The 14,564-nt window shown below is 43.0% G+C and overlaps 1 protein-coding gene across 1 annotated transcript; it reads left to right on the top strand.

Moving 5' to 3' along the window:
• Window positions 1-3,116: 3,116 nt before the first annotated feature.
• Window positions 3,117-9,557, top strand: LOC120242765 (acetyl-coenzyme A synthetase, cytoplasmic-like). The gene is made up of 2 exons (XM_039248683.1): window positions 3,117-3,358; window positions 9,322-9,557. Exons 1-2 carry the CDS (start codon window positions 3,187-3,189, stop codon window positions 9,519-9,521), a joined length of 372 nt encoding a protein of 123 aa, XP_039104614.1. The 5' UTR covers window positions 3,117-3,186; the 3' UTR covers window positions 9,522-9,557.
• Window positions 9,558-14,564: the final 5,007 nt, after the last annotated feature.

The raw sequence follows: 14,564 nt of genomic DNA, 5'->3' as shown, positions 1-14,564 counted from the left end.
CAGTGTGGGTGTGGATGGGGAGCCTAGAGGGTGGATCTTGAAGAGCACGCGGGGGATGGAGGGGGAGAAGCGCGCTGTAAGCGCGACCAGAGAGGTTTGGGACACCTTACGCAGCCCTGGGGCCAAACCCTTCCTCCTTTCAGTTTGAGCTAGAATCCTTCTCAGACCCCAGACTCCTCCCCCGACCCCAGACCCCTCTTTCAAGAGACTCCGCCTTCACACGCACCTTCAGTCCCACCCTATGCTTCATCCTCAGACTGTTCTTCACTTTGAGACACCTCCTTGGATGTCTCTCCTGGGACATCAGATCTCTCCCCGGACCCCCAACACTTCTCAGATTCCTCTTCCAATCAACCCTTCTGGGGCCCCATACCTATGCATAGGACAGGTAGTCCAAACTTGAGTGTGTGCTGGGATGTTTAAAAGCAGATCCCCAGATTACACTCTAGAGATCATGAGTATAGGCTAGGATGGGAGTCTCTGGAATCTAAATATTTACCATCATTTTAAGAATTTTTGATGTGGTTCCAGAAAGGACACTTGGAGAGAGAAGTAATGGTGGTGGTGTGGCAGGAGTGGGGTAGAGTTGAGGGGGAGGGATAAATGGGAGAGGAATGGGTCTCTGTAGTCTAGGTGTCTGCGCTGTGGGGACCACATATAAACCATGTCATCTTAGGCAAGACATTTAATCTCACTGAGTATCAGTTTCCTCATCTGCAAAATAGAATAATAGTATTCATCTCAAATGGCTGTGAAGATTAAATAACATGTTGGAAAGTGCTCAGTATAGAACATGGCACTTAATAAATATCATAACTATGATTACTGTTATTATTTCCTTAATTTCATGAATTCTCATCCTGTCCAACCCAATCCATCCTCTTCCTACCCTGAGGAATTCCGACTACACTATAGTTTGCATTACTACCCCATCTCTAAGGATGGGTGGGGGCTCTCTTTCTTATGAGGCCTCTGGCCCAAACTTCCATTGCACAGTCCCCAGGCAAGAGGGAGGTGGCTGGTGAAGTCCCTGGGGACACATCCTCTGCTTCCCCAACCATTTGAAAAACTATCGGCCCAGCAGCTGCAGTGCCATATGTAGACAGCAGGGGACATCAGTGTATTGAGAACAGCTTTAAGACTTGGGAGAAGGGCTTGGGGAGAAAAGAGAGCTGGGTGCTGAGGAGGGAGGGAGGGGAAGAGATGACTGCCTATACTAGGAATGTGTGCCCACTACATGTGCCTTCTTCCCTACAGAAAGGTTTGTATCTCCTCAGTGCCGTCTGTAGGGCTCATGATGCTTCAGGGAAGTCTGATCCCCCCCTGTAGTCTCCACTAAGTGAGGCCTGTGATCCCTTAGTAGTGTATTTCCTCGGTGTTGTGAGAGGCCCCATAGTGGGGTTTAAGTCTTCTCACTGGAGTCTATGTCCCTTTAGTAAAACCTATTATCTTCTCTATCTCCTAGGAGGAAGTCCATGTCCCCTCAATAGAATCAGAGAACTTCAATGCCTTTTATGTCATATTAGCAGGGTCCACAGCCCTTCAGTGAGATCTCAGATCCTTCAGCAAGATCTGTGCTCCCTTAATGGAGTACCTTCAGTAAAGTGTGGGTCTCTTCAGTGCAGTTAATGCCTTCTCGATGAAGTATCTGTCTCTTCAGTGGGGTCCATGTCCACCCCATGAAGTTTGTATCCCTTCAGGGAGCCTTGAGACTTTCACTTTAGGATTGAATAGGCTCTGGATCATAGGTCTGGCAGTGGGAAGTTTTTGTTTTTTCAGTTTAGGGTGTGTTGGGCTTGTGGTTAGCCTGACAAGAACAAAGGAGAAGGTGGGAAGATGGTCTGGGCCTAATGGGGTCACAAGCCCTGTGTAGGCTTCAGGGGGTGGGGGCTGGCTGCTTTGACCCTCAGAATTACCCTTGGAGTTAGATATCTAAGGATCCTTCCTACTTTGACAGTTATTCCGTGAACTGATGGGTGGAGAGGGCCCTTCGTGGTGGTGGGTACAGGTGGGAGATAGAGGGTCCTGTTTGGCCTCTCCTTTCTGGAGCAGAAGGGATGGAGGGAAGCCAGAGGTAATTGAGCCCAGTTGTGGCAGGTAGGAGGGGTTTCTTAGTGAAGTGAAGAGATTGGGAAGGAAAGAAGGGTGATTTTTCCTATTTTGCATAGGCCTTAGTATTTTACAAGCATTACCTTCAGCCTGATGAGGGGAGTCAGGAGGCCTAGGTTTGGCCCTAACCTGGTTGTTTTCTCTGTGACCTTGCACAAATTCTTTCCTTTCCCTGAGTTTACCATTTGTGTAATGAGGAGGTGGGTTTATTAGCAAATACCTGAAGGCACCTCCTAGTCTTCACTTGAGTCTTGTACTTGAGATCTGGATGGGAATTTGTGGAGGCAGGGAGATTGAAGGCATATCTTCAGAGGTGGGAGAAAAATCTGAGCCGGCCCCAAGGTTAGCAGAGAGGGCACCCTGTCCTCAGGCCGTGCCCTCAACGTCGTCGTGGAAGGTTTTCCTGGGGACAGAGGGGAGGGGTTTACTCAGAACTGGGGAATAGTTCTCAGAAGGGAAAAGTGCCACCCGGAAAGGACCCTAGTCCACCTAGCTTTCGAAATCGGTGGAGTGACAGGCTTGTGCAATCAGATCACGGGGCTGCTCCATTATGGGCCAGATCCAACTCCTCTCTGTTGCCCAGCTCTTTCCTGCTCAATCCCCGCCCTAACCAAACTTCTCATCTATCACTCCAAGACCCCACCCCACTATTGTCACTCCATGCTTCAGCCTCCTCTCCTGTCACATCCAGGCTCGCCACTCCCTGTCACTCCATGACAGGAGAAGGCCCACCTCATCTACTGTCACGCCTGGCCCCTCCCCTCCTCTGTCACTCCGAGATGCCAACCTCTCTTGTCACGCCCGGCCCTCCCCTTCAGCTCTTCCCCTATGGCCCCACCCCTTCCGCAGTCAGCTCCGCCTCTACCTCCAAGCAATACTCGTCTTTCCCCAGTTCGTGTCATTGCTAACACATGTTCCACCCCTACCGAGCGTGGCTCCGCCTCTTCGGGTCGCCACGCCTCCGCCCGCCTGGCCTCTCCTCCTCCCATAAGGCCCCGCCCCTGGGCCAGCCTGTTTTCCTCTCCTGGGCGCGAGAAGCAACGGCAAAGGCTCCTACAACGCTCGGAACTTGACGCTATGGGGCTTCCGGAGGAGCGGGGCAGGACTGGGAGCCGGGAGCAGGAGGAAGCTGGAGCCCAGAGCCGAGTGCAGAGTTGGTCTCCGCCGCCCGAGGTCACCCGTTCCGCGCACGTTCCCTCGCTGCAGCGCTACCGCGAGCTGCACCGGCGCTCTGTAGAGGAGCCGCGAGGTGAGGCCGGGCCCGGGCGGTCCTGGGTGGGGTCAGTGAGGAGAGAAGGGGGTTTCCAGAAGAGTGAGAAATCGGACGCGAGGCGTGGGGAACGGGGGTTACGTGAGGAGGTTGGGGTTCCCTGACGGAGTTGGGTTTTCCCTTGGGAGGTTGAAGGGTCCATGAATCTTTGAGGAGATGGTAAAGAAGTTCCGGGAGGATCTGGGAGTTCTGTGCGGAGGAGGGTTCTGTGAGGAGAGTTCTGTGAGGAGATGAGGGTTCTCTAGGAGTTGGGGAGTTCCTTGGAGACTTGGGGATTTTGTGAGGAGATGGGGCTTCCTTGAGGAGAGTGAAAGTTTGAAAAGGAGGAGAGTTCCTACGGTGAAAAGACGGGTTCTCAGAGGAGAAGAGGAACCTCGAGGGGAGGAGAGCCGCAGAATTTTCTTTGCTCCCTTTCACGCCAACTCAGCCTTTGCCTCCTGACACCTTTACCCTGTGACTTAGTCTCCACAGTGGTCAGTAACGGGTCTGGTTCCCGTCCGGGAGGTCCCCCACATTAGTAACGGAGTCCCGGGTCTCGTTTTCATATTTCATCAATTCCAGTGGAAATTATGCAATGTAAGAGTGAACAAGTCACCAAAATGCAGTTTAAAAAAAGAAAACGGGCAGGGATTGTAGTAACTCAGAAATTCTGATAGAAAGTCCCATGTCTTTAAGAATGTATAAGGAACATACTTTGCCCTTGCCCTTAGTCCGGGTAAGGGGTCAGAACTGTACCTGTGTTCGGAGGCAGCATTATGTTTGGCATTGGGGTAAGCATGGACAATGAATCAAACCACCCCCAAATCTACCATTCATTCACTGTGAGGTCTTAAGCAGAGTTTAAAACCTAAGATTCCCTTTCCTTATCTGTAAGATACGGATAACAATACTTGCCTTCTAGGTTTGTTTGAGGTCTAAGACAGTTGATTAAGTGTGCAGGATAGAGTGTCTGAAGCACAGTAGGCATTCAGTAAATGGTGGTTAGTTTGATAACCAAAAGAACAACGTGGACCAAGGGATTACTGAGTAATGTAAGACAGGATTGAATCAGGCGTGGGTAGAGTGGTTGATTGCTACACAGGCAGTGTTCAAGTTTGAATCCTCAGACCTCTTTTCACTTCTCTTCGTTCTCTATATTTCCCCCCCATCATGAGTTCATCTGTTTTCCATCTAGTTCCACAAAAATAACTTCTATATATTTAGCCCTGTGCCCAGGATCCCACTTATGCTCTGGTCTGAAATTTTATAGGTCTGTAGACCATTTTATTCTCATACCTTGATGTTATACCATATTTAACATGACTGTGCCTGGGATTTATCAATTTTCCCTCCCAAACCTGCGCTCCCCTTATTTTCTAATCCCTGTCAATGACACTATCCCAAATTAAATCTTTCATCATCATCTTCTCTAATAAGATCTATGTATCAACTATAGATGGATCTTTTCTCTGTATCCCGCTTAAGATTGCTTACTGCTTACTGAGCACAAATACCTGTTTGAGGTAGACTGTTAGCCCCATTATGCAGAGAAGAAAACTGAAGTGTAGAGAGGTTAACAAACTTGCACAAGGTCATAAAGCTACATAACAGTGGATCTGGGATTTGATCTAAGATAGTCTTGACTACAGAACCTATATTCCTGATAGCTATACTCTTCCTCTTCCCTGACCCCACAGTCTGCCCTTTCACCAAATTCTGTTAAATCCTCTGTAAAATGTCTCTGCTTACCTTTTCTTCCATTCCCACAGAACCTTTTAATTCAAGGAAGCAGCCTCCTAGTTGTTTCTCCTGTCTTCTGGTCTCACCCACCTTCAATCTCTCTGACAGACTTATCTAAAATAAACACTATTAGATTAAGATTCTGGAAACATTGCTTTCATAAGTCACTTCAAAAAACTTTCAGTAGTTCCCTATTTCCTTCAATTTCATATTAAAATTCTTTTGCTCATTCAAGGCCTGGATAACTAGCTATACCTTATCTCTCTATTCTGATTTCCCATTATTTCTTACCACACCCCTTATTCTAGACCAGTCATTCTCATTGATATACTGGTTTCTCATCTCCTTGCCTTTGCCCTTTCCTTCTGCTCTTCTCTACCTAGTCAAATCCCACCAGTTCCACACAGCATTCCGTGATCATCCAGTCCATGCTCATCTTTTCCTCTTCTGAACTTTCATATTTAGAATGTATGCTAATGATGGGGTGCCTGGGTGGCTGGCTCAGTCAGTTAAGCATCTGATGCTTGATTTCAGCTCAGGTTGTGATCTCACAGTTTGTGAGTTCAAACTCTGTGATTCATTGTCAGCACTGAGCCTGCTTGAGATTTTCTGTCTCCCTTTCTCTCCGCCCCCCCAAATAAATAAACTTAAAAAAAAAAAGAATGTGTACCAATGAAACATCCATATTTCAATACCTCCACCAGAATAAAACAAACCCTTCCCAAAACAAAATTAAGTGATCATAAATCTCAGTTTTCTTTTTTTTAAGTTTATTTATTAATTTTAAGGCAGGTGGAAGAGTGGAAGAGGGAGAGCGTGAGTGGGTGAGCGAGTGCAAGTGGGGGAGAGGCACACACAGAATCTCAAACAGGCTCCACACTGTCAGCACAGAGCCCGATGCAGGGCTTGAACCCACGAACCGTGAGATCATGACCTGAACCAAAATCAAAAATCAAACGCTTAACTGACTTAGCCACCCAGGTGTCCCAAAACTCAATTTTCTACATCCTTATTGATATACATAAATGGGGTTCATAAATAATTTTATATAACCTATACCTACTATTATCACTTAAAAATATCTTTGAGTATATACATGTACTCAATGTAGTTGTAACAGATCTGATTTTGTATACTGGTTTCTAGCTGTGTGGTCTTTAGGAGAGTTTCCTATGTTTTCTGAGCTTTGTTTTTCTCATCTATAAAATTAGGATAATTAATGTATACTTCATAGGACCATATAAACATTTAGTGAGGCCTTTTGCCTTATTTTGCTGCATTGGAGAGAGCAAGGTAGATCACCAGTAGCTCTACTGGAGCCATCTGAAGAAGCTTAGCCAGGGTTTTTGTTTTTGCCACATCTGCTCGAATCGCCACAGTCTGATCTGAGAAACATTGCCTCAGTATGTGCCGCCAATGTTTCTGTCAATATGCAAAGGATAAGTTGGATTGAGTAAACTTCCTTGAATGGGTCAGCCAAGGTACCTACCTTAACTGCAGATATCCAAGATACCTACCTCAATTCTCACTCATTGTACATAAAATAAAAATACTTCAATTATGAGTGTTTTAATATGAAAAAAAAAACTCAATGAGAGGCACCTGGCTGGCTCAGTCAATAGAGCATGTGAGTCTCGATCTCAGGGTTGTGAGTTCAAGCTCCACAATGGATATAGAGATTACTTAAAAATAAAATCTTAAAAACACACACACAAAATTAGATTCAATAAGATTAGCCCGGTGCTTGGTAGAAGAATGGCATTTGCTAAAATGCCAGTTCCCATTTGCTCTCTTTTTAGTGGCCATTTAGTATGCTGGGTTTTTTTGTTTTTTTTTAATGTTTTTATTTATTTCTAGGAGAGAGAGAGAGAGAGACAGCGTGAGCAGGGGAGGGTCAGAGAGAGAGGGAGTCACAGACTGAAACAGGCTCCAGGCTCTGAGCTGGCAGTCAGCACAGAGCCCGACGCGGGGCTCAAACCCATGAACCGCGAGATCATGACCTAAGCGAAAGTCGGACGCTTAACCGACTAAGCCACCCAGGCGCCCCTAGTATGCTGTATTATTACTACTAGTATTACTCGTTTTTATCAGCTTTTTTTTTTTTTTAATTGTTATGCTCTTGGGTTGTTTCCAGTTTCACTGTTATAATTAGTATTACTACAAACTGCTTTTTAGCAATCACTGTTTTCTTCCTTTGGAATTTTTTCTTGTAGTGTTCCCCAAACTTGAGTTAGCAGATGTTGAAAAGGTATAAAAATTTTTATGGCTCTGTCAGTCATTTTCCTGGTATGCAGTAAGACTGTGACAATTTCTTACAATGCCATTATCATATAAGAGTGTCTTTTTTGCAGTGCCTTTCTGGCATTGGGTTTATTATTTTTTTAATTATTGCGAGTTTTATAGGTATATAATGGTACCCTGGGATTGATTTAATTTGGATTTGTTGAATTGACTGCAAGTTGTACACCATATGATTTAGCTTTCACCTATTCTGTTTTGCACAGGTAACAGTATTTCATGTGTTAGTCTTATCTTTCCAACTAGATTATATAAACTGAATCACATAACTTTGAGCAAATCACTTTACCTCTGTGAATTTGGTTTGTTATTAGTGAAATGGGGGATAATAATCTCTAAAGTTCCTTTCAGTGTTATGGTTCTGAGTGTGTCTCTTCGTTCTAGCTCCTCACCCTGTATTGACAATATCCTAAGTGCTCTGCCATTACATGTTTTACCTGTTGAATACATTTTCTATGGAGTAGCAAGTGAATATTTTAAGATTATTAATCTGTTCATGTCCCTCTCCTTAAAATCCTACAATGGCTTTTCATTCTTCTTTAGGATAAATGTCAAATTCCTTATTATGCCCAGAAGGATTGCATGATTTGCCCAGTTTATGAATCAATTTCTGCTATTCTTTCTCTTACTCTCAGTGCTTCAGCCTCAGGGAGTTCTTCCTAACATATACCCTTGGTTCCTTCCTATCTCATGGCACTGTTTCCTGGTAGGGAAGTGAAGAAAACCTCCTGTTCCCTGTTAGATTTTAGCAAAAATGTCTTTCTCAGGGCAGTTCACATCTTGACTTAGTAACTATATAACCTAGGGTAAGTTATTTAACTTCTCTGAGCCTTGATTTTCATTTTTTTTCTTTTCAAATTTTTATTTAAATTCTAGCTAGTTAACATACAGTGCAATATTGGTTTCAAGAGTATAATTCAGTGATTCATTAGTTACATACAAAATCCAATGCTCATCCTAACAAGTACCTTCCTTCATACCCAACATCCATTTAGCCCACCCCCCACCCACATCCCTCCGTCAACCCTCAGTTCATTCTCTATCAATAAGGGTCTCTTATGGTTTGTTTCCCTCTCTCTTTTTTCCCCCTGCATATGTTCACCTGTTTTGTTTCTTAAATTCCACATGAGTGAAATCATATGGTATTTGTCTTTCTCTGATCGAGTTATTTCACTTAGCATAATACACTCTAGTTCCATGCACATCGTTGCAAATGGCAAGATATCATTATTTCTGATGGCTGAGTAATATTCCATTTATATATGGAATATATTCCATTATGTATTGTGTATATATACCACATCTTTTTATACATCATCAATTGGTGGATATTTGGTAACGCTTGATTTTCAAATCAATAAAATGAGAATGAAAACAAGGCCTACCTCTTACATTGGTGGTAGATACTAAATAAGATAATACATATAAAGAACTTAAAGCAACATCTGGCTCATAGCAAGGAACACTTGGGCAAGATGTAATAGGAGAAAGAAATACTCATTAAATAATTGCTGAAAGTGTATGAATGAACAAATTAGGAAAAAGAGATATGGAAGGTTCTGTGGGTAAAGGATTTCTTCCTTTCACTACTTAATTTGTTAAACAAATTACATTTAACTACAATGCGCTAGGGATTTTGATAGGCACTGTGTGGCTGTGATTTGAATAGATGATGTAAAATGGAGTGGCAGTTTTGAGGAGAGAAGGAAGAAATTTGAGTCAGAATTTAGCTCATGGGAATAGAAGGTGGGTTAGGAAAGTAATAGGTGATAAAGATTGGACAGGTAGAGGAGGGACCTTGTTGGTGGATCCTAGAGTATAGGGCAGAGAAGTTGTGACTTGTTTCTGTCATAGACTGGTAAGCCATCTGAGGATAAATATGTCTGAGAATATTGGTGATGTCTGGGTCTTCCTTTCTGTTGCAGAGTTTTGGGGAGACATTGCCAAGGAATTTTACTGGAAGACCTCATGTCCTGGCCCATTCCTCCAGTACAATTTTGATGTGACTAAAGGAAAAATCTTCATCGAGTGGATGAAAGGAGCAACTACCAACATCTGCTACAACGTACTGGATCGAATTGTCCATGAGAAAAAACTTGGCGATAAAATTGCTTTTTACTGGTAAAAACATCTATCTTAAAGCCTGTGACAGATAAAAAGTCACTCCTCAAATTCATATAGTGTTTCATAGTTTACAAAGTACTTTGAAATCTGTTAATTCATTTGATGCTTGCAACAACCTAGGAGAGTAAGTATTGTTAATTTAATCTCAGATGAGGAAAAATACCTCAAGTAAGTGAAATGACTTCCCTGAAATCACATAACTAGTATGTAACTGAACGGAGCCGTGTCCTGAATTCTAGTCTAGTATTCTTGGCTTGTAATTGAAGAGGAAAGGGGGAGAGGGTAAATGGAAGTGAATAGGATTGAGTAGCATTCTTTCTTATTTTGCTTTGGGAAGAAAATATGGGTATTGGAATTTTCACTACCATTGTTGTTGTCATTATCTTTGAATGAGCTATAGTACCTGTTGGTTCAGAGTCCTTCCCAGAGTTTCCCAGGTGTAATTTGAAAGCAGTCCCCATAGGCAGAGGGCAAGGAGAGACTGAAGAAAGAGGCAGGCCGTTCCAGGTTGGTAGGTGGCAGTTTTAATAAGCAAAGAGAATTTACATGCAAGGCTTGTCTTGGGGAGCAGCAAGACAACGGATCACTACACTTGCCCTCCAAATCTTAAAAGTTTGTAGAGGTCCTTAGTAGGCTCAGTACCATGCAGGTGTTTTCAATTCTACATCATCACATCTCAAGGCTATGTCCCTGGAGTAGCCTGGGGGAGCAGGAAAGGCAAGTGGAACCCATATTCCAAGGACTTGGGAGGGGGTAAGAAGGCTTCCAATGCTGAGGTCCAGCTTATGGGTCAGTCAGGTAAATCAGAGGTCACACCTTTTTTATGATGTTCCCCAGAAGTGTCAGACACTGTGCCCAAGTGCTTAACAAATTATCTCACTTGATGCTGACAATCAAGAATGCACTGTGTTGCTCATTTTACATATGGGAAAACTGAAATTCTGAGATTTGAAGTGACTTACCTGAAGTAAGAAGTAGGACTGAGATTCAAACCCAGGTAGGACAGTTAGAGAGTTTATACTCATAACCATGACGCTATGCTATTCTTCTAATTCTTTACATTAGTTTTTTTAGCAGCTTTGTGATATAGGTGAAGAAGTGAAGCACAGAGGGTTATATAGTGAATAAAGTCATAGGGTAAGTAAGTGGTAGAGCCAGGACTCAAACTCAAGTCTGATTCCTTGCTGGTAACACTAGGTCATGCTGCCTCCCCAGTGGGAACTTTTTAAGACCCCCTTCCTTCCAGCAACATAGCTTATAGGTGGTATTACTACAGTGAACCCAAATAGGGCCTTAAATTTCCAGTAATTGGGGTGGGGTGTTGTTTCTGCCACCACCATGAGCACTTTGAGAATGTATATATATATTTTTTTTAATGTTTTTTTAATTTATTTTTGAGAGTCAGAGAGAGACAGTGCAAGCAGGGGAGGGTCAGTGAGAGAGGGAGATACAGAATCCGAAGACAGGCTCTAGGCTCTGAGCTAGCTGTTAGCACAGAGCCCAAGGCAGGGCTCGAGCCTATGAACCGTGAGATCATGACTTGAGCCGAAATCGGATGCTTAACTGACTGAGCCACCCAGGTGCCCTGAGAATTTATTCTTTTTGAGTGAGTCAGTAGGAGTAGTTTGGATGTTTCATGGAAGAGTTAACTGGTATTCAGTCAAAATTTGCCCAGTTTGTGTGATATATTGATAAAAGCCCTAATGCCTTAAAATGAGCCCAACTCTGCCATTCACTTGCTGTATAACCACAAACAAGGGATTTAATTCTGTGAGAGCCCATTTCCTTTTCCATAAAATGAGGATCATAATTCTACCCTGTCTTTCTCATTAGATTGTTATGAGAATCAAGTGAGATGATGTTCTAAAAGCATTTATTTATTTATTGGAAAAGACTGTACAAATATGAATGGTCTATTCACATTGCCATTGCTCAATTTAGGGTTACTTTGCCACTGAAACTCAGTCTTGTATGTCCATTGAGACTTCCTTTAGCTTCTGTCCTTGGACTTTATGGCTTGAGCTCCGTCTGACACTTGGGTTCACCTCCTGGGTTCCTTCGGGATCAGAAAATCTTTAAAGGTCTGTAAAGGAGAAGCTTGTGTCTGATGTTGTTCCCTGGTTTGAAGTAATTCAAGTGCATGATGAAAGACTGAGAAAACTTAGGCCAGAGTTGTTCAGTCACTAGAGATTGCTCCAGAATCCTGAAACTCTTCTTTCTGGTTCTCCTGCCATCCAGACCTGAGCAGGCTCCAGAGAGTCTCTCTTTATCTATTTGTAAAATGAGAGGAGTTGACTACATCAGTGTTTTCCAAAGAATGCTCCAGAAGCCATTCATTACTAGAGATATTAGCAGGGGCTTAATTCATGAAACAAATGAGTCTGAGAAACACTATATAATAAATTACCTTTCTGGGATTCCCAATGTATATTAACATAGTAAAGCCTTTAAGAACCCCTATAGTAAAGACATCTGATTAATTTTTTTGACATGGGATTACCCAAATTTATTTGAGCCCCAAACACTTTCTGCATCATGCTATTAACATTACAAGAAGCAGTATTTCATGGAACACCAATCTGGGAAACATTGGATTATTCTATAATTCTATAACAAGACATCTTCGTCCCATTTTTACATTGGTCACTCAATCAACAAGAATTTTTAAAGATATTGGATAGTCAGTCATATGTTAAGTATTATGGATATAGAGTTAGAGGAGTGGGACACAAGTAGCACATGGGCCATTATTGTTCAACTATTTTTTGTTAACAATAAAGTAAATCCAAGCTATAAATAAATCACGTTTGTTATTAAAAAAAAAAAGTAAAGTGCAGATATGCCAGATATGGTTACTTCTCTTAACACCTCCTATTTATGTATGTATGTATGTATGTATGTATTTATTTATTTATGAAGGAGAGTACAAGCAGGGGAGAGGGATAGAGAGAGAATTTCAAGCAGACTCCACACATGAGGCTCAATCTCATGACCTTAGGATCTTTTTTTTTTTTTTAATGTTTTATTTATTTCTAGGAGAGAGAGAGAGAGACAGTGTGAGCAGTGGAGGGTCAGAGAGTGAGGGAGTCACAGACTCTGAAACAGGCTCCAGGCTCTGAGCTGGCAGTCAGCACAGAGCCCGATGCGGGGCTCGAACCCACGAACCGCGAGATCATGACCTAAGCGAAAGCCGGACGCTTAACCGACTAAGCCACCCAGGCGCCCCATGACCTTGGGATCTTGATCTGAGTTGAAATCAAGAGTCAGATGCTCAGGGACGCCTGGGTGGCTCAATCATTTAAGCATACAACTCTCAATTTTGGCTCAGGTCATGAGCTCATAGTTGGTGGGATTGAGCCCTGGTATGGGCTGTGCACTGGCAGCACGGAGCCTGCTTGGGATTCTGTCTCTGTCTCTGTCTGTCTGTCTGTCTCTCTCTGCCCCTCCCCTGCTCGTGCATGCACACTCTCTCTCAAAATAAATAAACTTAAAAAAAAGTCAACGGGACATCTGGGTGGCTCAGTCTGTTAAGCGTCCGACTTCGGCTCAGGTCATGATCTTATGGTTCATGGGTTCATGCCCCATGTCGGGCTCTGTGCTGACTGGCAGCTCAGAACCTGGAGCCTATTTCAGATTCTGTATCTCACTCTGTCTCTCTCTCTCTCTCTCAGAAATAAATAAAACATTAAAAAAAAGTTTATTAAAAAAAGTCAGATGCTTAACCAACTGAGCCACCTAGGTGCCCTACCTCCATATATTTAAGTAATACGTTTATACTGCATACTTTAGAAAGTGTGACTTCCTATTATGATAGATGAGAATTTTGTTCTTGTATATTCCTCCAACTTCATTCTCTCCTCTATGTAGCTCTGTGTTTTAGTAAATTTAAAAAGAAGGTTTAACATAAGGGTAATATATTATTATTGCATTTCCTTTTTTTTTTTTTTAAGTTTATTTATTTTGAGAGAGAGAAAAAGCAAGGGGTGTGAGAGGGGCAGAAAGAGTTGGGGGGGGGGGTAGAGAGAGAGAGAATCCCAAGCAGGCTCTGTGCTGCCAGCCCAGAGCTGGATCCAGAGCTTCATCTCAGGAACTGTGAGGTCATGACCTGAGCTGAAACCAAGAGTCTGATGCCCAACCAACTGAGCCACACAGGTGCCCCTGCATTTCCTTTTATATACAGGAAGTTAAAAATTGCCTGCCATTTTTCTTGCATTATTTGCCTTTATCTTGCACTCAGTACTTTTCAAACTCTCTATCATATCATTTATTCTATGAAGTCTTCTTTTTCCCCTAAAGTCTTTTATTTTGGAGTCCACCTTCTTCCTGCTCTAATTTTTATTCATGCTTTGTGTGTGTGTGTGTGTGTGTGTGTGTGTGAGAGAGAGAGAGAGAGAGAGAACATGTGCACAGTGGGGAGGGGAAGGGCAGAGGGAGAGGGAGAGAGAGTCTTTTTAAAAACATTTTTTTTTTTGAGAGAGACAGTGTGTGCATGCACGCACGCACATGAGCAGGGGAGGGACAGAGGGAGAGGAATAGAAAGAAGGCTTTGTGCCCAGAGGAGAGCCCAACATGGGGTTTGATTTCACAACCATGAGCTTATGACCTAAACTGAAATCAAGAGTCCGATGCTTAACTGATTGAACCACCGAGGCACCCCCAATAATCCTTTTTAAAATGACATCTTTTCCATGATATTCTCCAATTGATATGCTTCATATACTTCTTATGGAGTCACAGCATGACTTTCTTTTCAACCTAAACAATGTCATTTATATAGCTCTAGTGCCATTAGCAAACCACATTTATAGCTTATTCCTTGCTTTAGGGCATGTTCTGAAATAATGCACAGAGGAAATAAAGCTCTTAGAACCATATTAAGGAAGAATTTGGCCTTTTACTTTTGGCTTGACACGTCGTAAATGTTTATGGAATAATAGTATTTTTAGAATTTGAAATGGGCACTTATTTATTTTTTAAGTTTATTTTTTATCAGAGAGAGGGAGAGAGTACAAGCACATGGGCAGGCGGGGGGGGGGGGGGGGGG

This window comes from Hyaena hyaena, unplaced genomic scaffold (assembly GCF_003009895.1).
Source record: "Hyaena hyaena isolate Hyena2069 unplaced genomic scaffold, ASM300989v1 scaffold_315, whole genome shotgun sequence".
Taxonomy (NCBI): domain Eukaryota; kingdom Metazoa; phylum Chordata; class Mammalia; order Carnivora; family Hyaenidae; genus Hyaena; species Hyaena hyaena.
This window is presented reverse-complemented; position numbering and strand designations above follow the sequence as displayed.